We start from the raw sequence: 14,039 nt of genomic DNA, 5'->3' as shown, positions 1-14,039 counted from the left end.
ATAGATACAAAAATTAGTGATGGACAATTGTTCTTGTCTGGACTGGACGGAGGATTATAATGGAGTGGAATTCCGCAAGGATTGGGTTTGGATGCCTGCTCCTCCTGATGATTTAGATCTTGGTACAGGGCACAATTTGACATGATATAAAACTTGGAAGTATTGTGTACCATGAGAAGGACAGTGTAGAACATCAAAAAGGCAGGTTGGTGGAATGGGTGAACAACTGGTGAACGATATTGAACACAGGGAAGTCTGCAGTGTTTCATTTTGGTAGAAAATCCACTGAGACAACGTAAAATATAAGGTACATTTCTAAAGGGGCACAGGTGTAGAGAGACCTGGGTGTATATCCAGGTTGAGAGAATGCTTAATAAAGCACAAGGTATCCTGGGCTTTATCAATAGTGGCACAGAGTACCAAAGTAAGGAAGTTATGTCAAACCCTGTATAAAACACTTGTTTTGCCTCAATTGGGGTTTTGTCTCCAGATCTGGGCATCAGATTTTCAGAAGGATATAAAGGCATTAGAGTGCAGAAAAGATTCAGGTAATAGTTGCAGAACTTTAAATATGTAGAATGATTGGAGAAGGTTAAGAGGAGAGTTGATGGAGTACTGAAAATCATGGGAAGTCTGGAGAAAGGGAGAAATTGTTCCTACTGCTGCCTCACCGTGGCAGGGTCCCAGGTTCGATTCCAGCCTCGGGTGACTATCTGTGTGGAATTTGTACTTTCTCCCCGTGTCTGCATGGGTTTACTCTGGGTGCTCCGGTTTCCTCCCACAGTCTAAAGATGTGCTGGTTAGGTGGATTGGCCATGCTAAATTGCAGGCAAAATACGTGGAATTACAGAGATAGGATGAGGGTGGATTGCTGTCAGTGCAGGCCAGATGGGCTGAATGGCCTTGTTCTGTACTGTAGGGATTCTATGATTCTCGGAAGGACTGTGAACCGGGGGCATGGAGTTAAAGTAATAGACAAAAGGAACATTGGCGATCTGAGGAAATACTTTCTTTTTTAACATGGCGATAGTTAGGATCTGGAATGCATTGCCAGAGATGCTTTGGGGATAGGATTGATTCAAGGGAATTATTTTTAGTTTAGTTTATTTATTAGTGTCTCAAGTAGGCTTACATTAACACTGCAATGAAGTTACTGTGAAAATCCCTGAGCTGCCGCACTCCGGCACCTGTTCACACTGAGGGTGAATTTAGTATGTCAATGAACCGTGCCAGCATGTCTTGCAGATTGTGGTAGGAGACTGGAGCACTCAGAGGAAACCCACGCGGTCACAGGGAGAAGGTGAAAACTCCACAGACAACGACCCGAGTTGGGTATCGAATCTCGGTCCCTAGCGCTGTGAGGCAGCAGTGCTAAGATTTGGGAAGGAAAGATCTGCAGGTCTGCACAAAACATTAGGGGGCTAGTGGAGACACAATGGGCTGAATGGCCTCCTCCTGTGCTGTATCTCCGACTCTATGCAATTCCCAACTTTTGCAAGCAAAAATTAATGCGCATTTCCACCCAAGATATACAATTGACATTGTTCATTTATTAACTTCTTAAGAACCTGATTAAAGTGGTAACTGGAGTTCTAATGCACAATTTCCAAATAATTAATGGAACACCAAGGGAGATCCCTAATGAATTAAGCATAACTGAGTCATGAAATACTGAAACAGCTGCAATCCAAACAAGCCAATGTGAAGCCAAACATCATAATTGTGCTCCCAAGTCAAAGACGTGAACTACTACCTCCTGTTGCAGTTGGAGAGCTTATATTTAGTCCCCGATGAGGGTCAGTAACCAGAATGTAGAAGTGCCAAATGTCTGCTTCAGCATCCACCTGGCCTTGTGCATCTCTTTCATGGAAAAACTCTGCGCAGTGACCCTGGTGGCGTGTTATGCAAGGTGGAGGGGATCCTTGCTGGTAAATCTGCGACCAATTACGTCCGTACATTTATGTTTGGAGCTGAGCTCAGTAAATACAATGATGCAGTGTCGGTTTTAGCTGAATAGGACTCTGTTGAACTGCCTGTACCTCCAGTTCAACTGTCTAGGAGATCCAAGACATCCTGAGCACTTTTCACATGTAGCTTGATGCCTCAACTGACAGACACCATATGTGATGTCAAACCATAGCAGCGTGAAAGGATCTTTTTTCCAAGGCTTCTCAATGGAGTCGGGTTAGGCTGGGGCTCCAGACTAACAGTGTAAGTGGGAACTTGCTTTTCTTTACTGTGCCACACTGAAAACTGTCAGATTTCAGGAATTCGCTCCTTTTAAAACTACATGACAGTTAATTAAACAGCATGTTTTTGGTCTGTCTAAACGTTCAGTCTCCCTTAATAGTTTGTTTCATTTGCAACACATACGGAATCACATTGTTAGAGGAAGCTAAAATAGCAGTTCACAGGAGACAGTGTAGAATTTAGGTATGCAAAGCATTTGGTGTATATCCGCAATTTGAAAAGCGGCTAATTACATGCTGCTTTCAAGAGCTAGAAATGCCCCTGGGTCATTCTTTCGAAGCAATATCAGAGAACGGGCTGCAGTAAATTCAACAGGCTGTGTGTACATCATTAAACAAACAGATATGAACTATTTAAGAGCATTTGTAAATAGGTACACTCAAGAAGTTTTAGTTATAGTCCTCCTTGTTCTAAATTAGTTAACAATAAGGAAAGACTTCTCTTCGGGTCTGCAAGTGGCAGGCCAGTGAATGGTGACCATTGTTAGTCAAACTTGTCCTCTCCTGTTTAATACTGACTATTTCTCTCTGAGAATTGCTGAGTTCAGAGCCAGACGTGAACAGTGCAACACTCTCTACAGAGCGATATTAAAGGCAGAGAGTGCTGGAAATACTCAGCATGTCTGGCAGTATCTATGGAGGGAGAAGCGGATTCAATGGGTCAGGATTTTTCTCCTTCTCTGCAGCATGTTGCATGGCAGAGGAAGGCAGCGCACGCCGCTAGCTGGTGGCAGGAGGTCATGATCCCGCCATTGTCAACAGGGTTTCTCATTGAATGCACTCCTCACCACTGGGGAACACAAGGCAGGAGTGTGCCATCAGTGGAACTGTAAGACCCCGCTGGCACGAATGGCAGCAAAGATTTCGAGTTGAATGTGACCCCTCATCATATTTTATGCTGTTGAAAGGGGAGGAAGGAAAAAAATGGCCAAAGATTAAGTAATAAAGATGCTTTTTATTTCTTCCTGGTACGTAGGTGTCACTGCCATTTATTCCCCATCCCTAATTGCCCTTGAACTGAGTGGATTGCTAGGGCATTTCAGAGGGCAGTTAAAAGTCAACCACATTGCTGTGGATCTGGAGTCGCATGGAGACCAGGCCAGGTAAAGATGGCAGATTTCCTTCCCTAAAGTGTTGAGTAAAGCAGCTGGATAATGGTCATCATTACTGAGAACAGTTTTCAAATACAGATTTATTCATTGAATTTAAATTCCCCCAGCTGCCATGATAGGATTTGAATCTGTGTCCCCAGAGCGTTAGGCTGGGCCTCTGGATTATTAGTCCAGTGACATATCACTGTGCTATCATCTCCCCGTAACTCATAGACAAACACAAATAGGGCAGTAATGGAGAAACAAAGCATTTTTCCAGAGTGCGTGTGAATGGCAGAATAATGAAAAGCTCTGTCTAAAAACAGATTCAGGTTGATGCATGACAAAAGAACAGAATCAAAATGGGAAAATTTATAATCTGAAATTGTTGAACCCAATGGTTCAGGAGACTGAAATGCCTAATTGCAAGATTAGCTTTATTTATTAGTGTCACAAGTAGGCTTACATTAACACTGCAATGAAGTAACTGTGAAAACCCCCCTAGTCACCACACTCTGGCACCTAGTCAAGTACACTGAGGGAGAATTTATCATAGAATCCTACAGAGCAGAAGGAGGCCATTCGGCCCATCGAGTCTGAATCGACCACAATCCCACCCAGCCCCATCACCATAACTCCATCGCATTTACCCTGGCTGGTCTCCCTGACACTCAGGGACAATTTAGCACGGCCAATCCATGTTGGGGTGATTGAGGAGTAGCCAGGATTTTGCAGAGCTTAAGGTCCCTTCGGAATGCTGACAGAGGAAGGGAGGGAGTGATCCGATGGTAGTATCATGCTGGAGGTTGTCAGAACGGATGACCCTATGAATATGGCAGCTGGTGGGGTAGAAAATGAGGCCAAGTGACACAGTGGTTCGCAAGGACCCACATGGCAGACTGGTACAAAACTAAAATTGCATGAGATTCGGGGTGGGCTGGCTAGATGGATACAGAACTGGCTTGGTCATAGAAAACAGAGAATAGCGTGGAAGAGTGTTTTTCAGAATGGAGATCTGTAGTTAATGGTGTTCCACAGGGTTCAGTGCTGGGACCTCTGTTGTTTGTAATACATGTAAATGATCTGGAGGAAAATGTGGATGGTCTGATTAATAACTTTGCGGATGACACAAAGATTGGTGGAGTTGCTGGAAGTGCCAAGGATTGTCAGAGGAAACAACAGAATATAGATAGTTTGGAGACATAGGCACAAAAATGGCAGATGGAGTTTAACCTGGACAAATGCAAGGTGATGCATTTGGAGGATCAAATTTAGGTGTGAATTATACTGTAAATGGCAGACCCTTAGCAACATTAACATTCAGAGGGATCTGGGCATTCACAAGACCATAAGACATAGGAACAGAATTGGGCTACTCGGCCGAATCATGACTGATATTTTTCTCATCCCCTTTACCCCTGATCTCTTTATTAATCAAGGACCTGCAGGTCCACAGTTCCCGAAACATGGTTCCACAGGTGGCCATGGTGATTAAGATGGCATATGGCATGCTTGCCTTCATCGGCTGGGACACGGAGAACATTGGGAAATCATGTTGCAACTATATAAAACTTTGGTTCGGCTGCATTTGGAATATTGTGCGCAGTTCTGGTCTCCACATTACCAGAAGGACGTGGAAGCTTTGGAGAGAGTGCAAAGAAGATTCACCAGGATGTTGCCTGGTCTCGAGGTGTTGACTATGAGGAGACGTTGAATAAACTAGGATTGTTTTCACTGGAAAGATAGACGCTGAGAGGAAACCTGACTGAGGTCTACAAAATAGTAAGAAGCATAGAGAGAGTAGATAGTTAGAGGCTTTTTCCCAGGATGGAAGTGTCAATTACAAGGGGGCACAGGTTCAGGGTGAGAGGGGGAAAGTTTAAGGGGGATTTGCACAGGACGTTTTTCACGCACATATAGTGGGTGCCTGGAACGTGCTATCAGAGGACGTGGTGGAAGCAGACATATTAGCAACATTTAAGAGGCATCTGGATGGGTACATGAATAGGGAAGGAATAGAGGGATACAGATTGAGTAAGGGCAGAAGGTTTGTTTTTAGTTAGTTGGGGAATCATGGTTGGCACAGGCTTGGAGGGCTGAAGGGCCTGTTCCTGTCTTGTATTTTTCTTTGTTGTATGGTTAGGGCCTTGTCAACCATGGTGGCAATGGCTGGAATCCTTGCTGAGGGAAAAGGAAGATCTATCAGAAGCACTGCTGTGAATAATCCTTAAACCGAACGTTTAAAAACTTTATGCTCTTAATGTAATATCATTATTGGGTCATTATTTTAAAAAGGAAACTGCCATACTCCCATATTGTTAGATTTCCAGGCAGATTATATCAGCAATTTCCTGAGGGAAAGTAATTAAGAACCTGAGAACTGGGAGCAGGAGTAGGCCATTTGGCCCCTCGAGCTGCTCTACCATGCAATAAGATCAGGACCGATCTTTTCGAGGACTCAGCTGCACCTACCCGCCCGCTCACCATAATTCCTTTACTGTTCAAAAATTTATCTACCTTTGCCTTAAAAACATTCAACAAGGTAGCCTCAACTGCTTCACTGGGCAGGGAATTCCGCAAATTCACAACCCTTTGGGTGAAGAAGTTCCTCCTCAACTCAGTTCAGTGAACGCTCTTGTTCACTTGAAAAGATGTTTGTTTTACTACTCCATCAACCTTGTTAGTCTACACTTGTACGTCACTGATGGAGAGTACCCTGGAACAGCTCAGTGGGAAATAGCAGGGTCAGTGACTTTAATGTGGTTTTGAGACCCCAGCTGGAGCCAATCTCAGGAAACACCAAGTTGGGAATTCAATGTGTAGCAGTCAAGTATTCCTTGCTATCTCATAGCCCCGAGGCTAGTTTGAAGCTTCTTGCCCAGTTAACTCTACGGAGAATTTTTAGAATAGAATAAGTGTGCTCAAGCCAATACTTCGATTCATTTTGAAAAATAAATCATTTGTCAACCACCTTCTGGATGGGATTTTCCATGCAACTCGCCATGATGGGGGCAACCCACCATTGGCCTGTGGCAGGATCATAGAATCCCTAAGTGAACAAGGAGGCCATTCGGCCCATCGAGCCTGCACTCCCAACAATCCCAAACCCCATAACCCCACATATTCATCTTGCTAATCCCCCACACTAAAGGGACAATTTAGCATATTCAATGAACCTAACCCGCACATCTTTGGACAGTGGGAGGAAACCGGAGCACCCGGAGGAAACCCACAGACATAGGGAGAACGTGCCAACTCCACACAAACAGTCGCCCAAGGCTGGAATTGAACCCGGGTCCCTAGCGCTGTGAGGCAGCAGTACTAACCACTGTGCTACTGCGCTGCAGGATCAACTGGTCTGGCTGTTGTTAACGTTCCTGTTGAACGCCATTGGGAAACTTGTGGTGGGGGTATACCATCAGTGGGACTGGAAGATCCCATTGGAATGAACGCTGGAAGATTCTGGCCTAATTTGTTTTTGTACAGTGGATATATAAACTGAGCAATACAACCTAAACTCTCTATTTTCGAAGTGATTTTCTCCTTTCCATTTAGGTTGAATTGAGACAGATAGGCATAAGATACTGTAAAATAACATTTGGTGGGATTTTCCAGCTCCCCCTCCTCCCATGGCATGTTTTCCAGTTCCACCAATGTCTATGGCATTTTGCATGGTTTCCCTGTCCTGCCACTAGGGGAGCCCACTGTGGAGGTCGCCTTTGGTGAAACTGGTGGGAAGAGCCAAAGAAAAAATCCTGCCCATTGCATTGTACAGTTTCTGTTTATCCACAAATCCATGTCACCCAGATCAATCCACCAGGCGTCTTTTACCAATGGGCTGCAGACGCCATGGTTGCGAAATAGAACTGGGTCAGAAATAGGACACAGATATCATGATGGGGGTGTCACCATGCGCCAGTTAGTTCCAGTACAGGCGGTTCACAAAGTTTGTGTGATAGTTTTATTGTGTAACCAGCCCCAAGCATGCTGTTGGGTGGTTGCACAGACAAGCAGGGGGCACAAAATAGAGTGAGGCCATCAGCAGAAGAGCTTGGGTCAACTGGGCATGTATTCACTGGAGTTTAGAAGAATGAGAGGGAATCCCTTTGAAACGCATGAAATTCTAACAGGGCTGTAAAGACTGGATGCAGGGATGATGTTTCCCCTGACTGGCAGGAGTGGGGGGCCGCGGGTGCTGTCTAAAACAAGGAGTCATGCTGTCAGGGGTTGGCCGTTTAGGACTGAGATGAGGAGAAATGTCTTTGCTCAGAGGGCGGTGAACCTGTGTAATTTTCTAACACATAAATCTGTGGAGGTCAAGTCACTGAATGTATTAAGGAAAGAAACTGATAGATTTCTAGATACTAAAAGTATCAAGGGATGTGGGGAGAGAGAGGGAGCGTGGCTCCGAGAAGGAGGATTAACCATGATCACACTGGTGGCGTGGGTATGATGGGCCAAATGGCTTATTCCTCTTCCTATTTTCTAAGCTTCTACCACTTAAAGCTCGTCTACTTCTAAATGAAAGATCTCACGCAGTCCTGAAATATTAACCCTGCTTCTCTCTCCACAGATGCAGCCAAATCTGCTGAGTATGCAAGTATTTAGTGATTTTGAAGTGTGGAACATTCAATTAATACCATGGCAGAGAGTGCATGCCAAGGTTTTATGACACTATGCTGGAGGCCTTGGTAAAGGGGGAGAAAAGGAGGAAAGATGCTATCCATTATACAGGGGCTCAGGACAAACTTTACAAAGACAGCAGGAGCTGGTAGCTGTGACAGTCAGTGCCAGGAGTCTATCCCCAAGGACCTGGGTGCAGGTCTGTAAAAGGTTCAGCAACCTCGCAAGAAAGTGATTAAGGTCAGTGAATCTGCACAGCTTCAAATATCATTTCCCACGTTGCTCAATCCACCACCTCCACATCACTCACCGATCGGCAATCTCCATCACATACCGAACATTCATAGCTTCACTTCCCCCTCACCCACTTCGTAACATTGCAGGCCTCCTAACTAATCCCTGCAGCTTGCACACACGGCCAACTATTCAACCATGAGGCCACTTCACTCCCCACCACATTGCACCACACTCAGTGAAACACTTCCCTCCTTCTTGCTGGACACATTAGCAGCCAGCAGGGGCTGGCACTGATGCTGCCCTTTGTCCCACAGAAAATATGTGGTACTCACCTTTGGGCAATGGCTAAGGTTAAGACCAAAGCTGTCAAAGATGACTGTAACTTCATACTTAATCATCCTGTTCCCAACCCAGCTCCCTTCATCCCACACTTTCTTTGCAGCTACAAGCTGTCTGCCTAAGTGTGCATCTAGTATTTTACAATTCATTTCAGTGTGGTATTTAATTTTTGGCCACTGTGGAATGATTGGGGCCCATTCAAATTGTTAGGTTTCGAGTACATCGACTGTGTCTAGAAGCGAGTGCCTCTTTCTCCAACAATTGCCTAAGGACAGCAAACTAAGCTGCAGCTTCCGTCAAGTGACAATCGGTCGGGCGGGAGGGAAAATTTGGCAGATGAGCTGTGGGTCGGTTGACTTTGGGCTGGAATGTTTGGTCCTGTGGCAGACGGGACTGCAAAATCCCGTCCCTAATGTTTCCACAATTATAAAGTATCTTTCCTGCTTTTACATATCACATATGTGCATTTCTGTTTGTAAAGTGAAATGTATAATGGAATCATACAGATGTACAGCACAGAAACAAGCCCTTCAGCCCAACTCGCACATGCTGACCAGGTTTCCCTTCATGCTTTCTCCCCCCTGCGTTATCCCCCACCAAATTTACTCTTGTGCCTTTCTCCATTCAGATACCCGCAAGACATGCAACCTGGTCAAACAATGGAGCAAGTATACAGTGGCCTTAAAGAAGAATGGTCACTTGATTCCACGCTCATAACCACCAGCTGTGATAGTGACAGCGCACATAGATCCAGAGGATGGCGTCAATGCAGGAGCTGCACATGAAGAGACAATAGGGAATAAATGGCCCGTAGCCAAGGCAAGGCACAAAGTGCAGGTGCCACTTCGCCAGAGGGTGAGGTCAAAATGTGTTTCGCTGCAAAGGACTCAGTAGAGGACTTCGGTGGGGTAGTGCATAGAAGAAAGCTAATGGGGTTACACAACACAATGTTTGGTGTATTAGGAAGCCTGCCAGAAAGCCTGCAGTAAATATCAAAGAGCTTGGCACAGGGCTTCGCACAAAGCTTGGAGCCAAACTGTTCCAGCATGCGAGTGATAGCCAAGTCCACTCATATACTTGTGGACTCAATCATAATGCAGCGTCTGATAGCTGATGTTACAGCTTCCAGTGCAACACAATGCTATGTTGGAAGCTTAGACTGCTATCATGCAAGGTCAACTTGGTCTGGTACAAGCTCAGACTGCTGCCATTGTGGCTGTGGGTAGCAGTGTGCAACAGGGGAGCTTGCAGTGTGTGAGCGCAGTCCAGCAATCTGACAGACTACTAATGTTGCTGAGGTACAGCTTCAGGGGGATGGCAGTGGCGGAGCTTGACCTTGATGTCCTCTCTCAAAAAGACTGCATTTATCCTCTTACCACTGCCTATGCCCTTGGATGCTGCCTGTCAGCCAACCAACTCAAACGTCTGTCGTATGTGGCAAAATAGTGCAGTCCAAGCTCAGAGTTGTTTTAGATCATCCCCCACAGTCAATTGCAGCCCCTTTCAATGAACGTCTAGTACAGGGGTAGGAGCATGAGAACACGCAAAGGTACAAGGGTGACAAGTACGAAAAGAATGCACACAAGGTGATGAATTGGCTTTTACATGTGTGAGGATTTTATTTATCTGTTAGCTTTGGGATGTTTATTTGTGTTGCTTTCTATTTTTGCATTGTGGCTAAGTCAACACTGTGTTGGCCAATATTAGAGGGAAGAGTGGGATTGTTAACAAATGGGGAATTGAGGTTGTAGTTACTGGTATCACGGTGGGACTTAAGTAGACAATGCAGAACGTCCAAGCTTTTGAAATGAACTGTCAGAGGAGATGGTAGAGGCAGGTACAAATACAACACTTAAAAGGCATTTGGACAAGTACATGGATGTTTTTTATTTTTACTAGTGTCACAAATAAGGCTTACATTAATACTGCAATGAAGTTACCATGAAATTCCCCTAGTCGCCACAGTCCGGCGCCTGTTCAGGTCAATGCACCTAACCCGCACGTCTTTTGAACTGGGGGAGGAAACCGGAGCGCCCGGAGGAAACCCACACAGACATGGGGAGAATGTGCAAAGTCCTCACAGACATTTTCCCAAGCCGGGAATCGAACCCAGGACTCTGGCGCTGTGAGGCAGCAGTGCTAACCGCTGTGCAAGGTGGCACGGCGGGAAAGGTTTAGAGGGATATGAGCCAAACGCAGGCAAATGGGATTGATTCAGTTTAGGAAACCTGTTCGGCATGGATGAGTTGGGCCAAAGGGCCTGTTTCCGTGCTGTATGTCTATGACTCTCTTATACATTTAACTATGCAAATATATGTCAAAGTGGGCTGAAAGCAGGTTAGATGCTTTATAATTATGGGAATGGGATTTTACAATCCCAACGCCACAAAACCAAACATTTTAGCCCGAAGTCAACTGACCTACAGCTCGTCTGCCAAATTTTCCATCCCATCTGACCAACTGCCGCTTGACGGAAGTTGCAGCTTAGTTTGCTGTCCTTAGGCAATTGTTGGAGAAACAGGCACTCATTTCTAGACACAGTTGATGTATTTGAAACCTAACAATTTGAATGGGCCCCAATCATTCCACAGTGGCCAAAAATTAAATACCACACTGAAATGAATTGCAAAATATTACTGGCTTAAAACATAGCAGTAAAATTATTGACAGCATGAGATTGGCAAAGGTAATTTAGCTTAATTACAGAAAGAGTAAAGATAAAGGCCATACAGGTTTGAAGTAAACGCTAACCTAATGTTTAAGAAAGGTTATAGTATACCAGCTGGGACATTGCTTTGCTTTGTAGGCAAAATATAAATAAATTATATGTACATGTGTGGATGTTCAATGAGTTTGATCTGTGTGGAGTTTGCATTTTCTCCCTGTGTCAGCGTGGGTTTCTTCCGAGTGCTCTGGTTTCCTACCGCAGTTCAAAGATGTGTGGGTTAGGTTGATTGGCTGTGCTAAATTAACCCTAGTGTCAGGGGGATTAGCAGAGTAAATGTTTGGGGTTACGGAAATAGGGCTAGGTGGGATTGTGGTCGGTACAGACTCAATGGGCCGAATGTCCTCTTTATGTACTGTAAGGATTCTAATGGGGCCACAAAATCTACCAAGTCCTTGAGGTCAATTCTGTAAACGTGTGGGATGAAAAAAAAAAGCTAGAACGGAACATCTGGTCTACTACTTAGCTCTCTTCCCAACTATGCAAACAGCCAAGTCTGGATCTGCTATTTTGAGTTGATTTATATGTATTCTTTGAGAAAATGGCAAGATAAAATATAAATAACTATTAGTTTGAGAGATTATATGATTGTCAGTTGTACACCTTAGTTTATAACCTATAAGTTGACAATGCATATATATTCTGATGTAGACAATATATTTTCACAATATGAATAGAGGTTTACCCTCTGTCCTTAGCAAACTGCAACAGATTGCATCAGACTGCTTAGGAAAGGTTCTCAGAAAAGGTACACAGCTGGGTACATTGAAAACTCTAATACTGCATATAATTATAAAAGTTGATCATTGTTTAACGCAATCAAAATTGAATGGCACATTGCTTCATAATTATATGAATAGTTTTGGGATGTGAAGCAATATGCAATTTTGCAATAACCCACTTCGCTAAATTATTTGCAATTATATCTTGGAATAAAAGCGTTCTTCCAACTTAGAGAAAACATCTACAGAGCTCAAATCTCGAGCAAGGTTAGAGATGAGAAGAAAAGTCTCTCCAAGGACTTTTTGTGAAATGAACTGTCCGACTTGGAAGTTGAATTGGATCAATGGCTCTGTTTTAAAAAGGTGCTTTGTGGTATCAATACAGAAGCAGGATTGAAGGCTCTCATTAACATTTAACAGCACTACTTGATTTTATTTCCAGGTGATGATTTAGTTTTCTACAAAGACCTACAGGTGATGCAGAAGTGAAGTGCTTGATAAAATAATCATTAATGGGGAATGGATGGAATGGTTTTTGATGGGTCATAGAATTTCTACAGGAGGCTATTTGGCCCACTTAGTCTGCACTGACAACAATCCTACCCAGATCCTATCTCTGTAACTTCACATATTTTCCCTGACAATCTCCTTGACACTAAGGTTGAAATTTTACCAGCCTGACCGCCATGGGAATTGGAGCGGCCGAGGAACAGACCATGGCGAGGTCCATTGACCTCGGGAGGGATTTTACAGTTTCGGGACGAGCGAGGCCGTAAAATCCCACCCCAAAAGTCAATTTAGCGTGGCCAATCAACCTGACCCACACATCTTTGGAGTTCGGGGGGAAACGAGAGCACCTGGTGAAAACCTACGCAGACAGGGAGAATATGCAAACTCCGCATAGACAGTCGACCAAGTCTGGAATCGAACCAGGGTTCACGGCGTTGTGAGGCAGCAATGCTAACCATTGTGCCACCATGCCACCCATAAATAGCACTTCTAATTCCAGATTTATTCATGTAACTTAACAACTAACAGCAACTGCCTCATTATTGGCAAAACACTGACATTTACGACAAGTTGAAGAAGAGCGCGTTAATGATAAAATGATTCACGCCTTAGTTCATTAAACTTCAATTCATCCAGGCTTGTTTATCAACCATGATATACAACTTTTTAAGTCACTTTTCAGTTTTGCCTCTTAAATCAAACCAACATTAAAAATATTACCTTGTGAATTCATTGAGTGAATTGAGAGACTGTGGAACGCTGAGGGAGCCATCGTGAGGCATAAAATCCATGTTACAGTCCTCCAAACAACTTCCATAATTAAGTAGACTAGAATCAGAGCAGCAAGTGTTGTGCCAAGCTAAATCACACCGTGCCAACATGTCTTCTCTCCAAACTCTATTTATGTTTGGATGCTATTCTCTATTTTCCCAGTGGCCATCTCTGAACACGATTTAAGTTTGCTGAAAAGCAGTTGGCTTAATTCACTTAGTAAACTGGTGAGGTGAAAACTTTTCCATACAATTTGCAACATCAAAAAGATCTTCAGAGTGACGCCACCTCTGCAAGAGAGAAAATATATGAAAATCAAATAATATTGCAGGCCTCGAAAAAGGCTTGGTAAGAAGTTTTTAATGGACTAGTCATGCTGTTTACAATTGTATGCACAGATTACAAGTGTTTACTTTGCAAACAGTCTGCTTGGAAGCACTTCAAGTCACATCAGATACAACTAGACTTAATCAAAAGCAAAATACTGCCATGGAAATCTCCAGTAAAAACAGAGAATGCTGGAAATATATACTCAGCAGGTCAAGTGCATTATTATTAATTAAGATTATCAACTTGAAATGTTAACTCTTGTTTATTTTCTCCACAAATGCTGCCTGACCCTCTGAGTATTTCTAGCTTTTCCTGTTTTGTTAGCGAGACTCAGGCACTGGTGTACTTTCAATTTCTTTTTGAAGTCACAGCAATTTGTTTCCATTATTTTTCTATTTTTTTCCCCCTCCTAGCTACCCAATATTACACTGATTACGCTTGC

General features: G+C 43.8%; 1 protein-coding gene across 1 annotated transcript in view; it reads right to left on the bottom strand.

The window, feature by feature from the left end:
• Positions 1-13,313, bottom strand: part of LOC145358553 (A disintegrin and metalloproteinase with thrombospondin motifs 6-like) — a 146,502-nt gene extending 133,189 nt beyond the window's left edge. The window contains exon 1 of the mRNA XM_080212703.1: positions 13,217-13,313. Coding sequence (XP_080068829.1) covers positions 13,217-13,313 — 97 coding nt within the window. The remainder of the gene's footprint in view (positions 1-13,216) is intronic.
• Between the last annotated feature and the right edge of the window lie 726 nt (positions 13,314-14,039).

The sequence above is a fragment of the Carcharhinus amblyrhynchos genome, chromosome 26 (assembly GCF_965287045.1).
Source record: "Carcharhinus amblyrhynchos chromosome 26, sCarAmb.v2.hapA, whole genome shotgun sequence".
NCBI lineage: Eukaryota > Metazoa > Chordata > Chondrichthyes > Carcharhiniformes > Carcharhinidae > Carcharhinus > Carcharhinus amblyrhynchos.
This window is presented reverse-complemented; position numbering and strand designations above follow the sequence as displayed.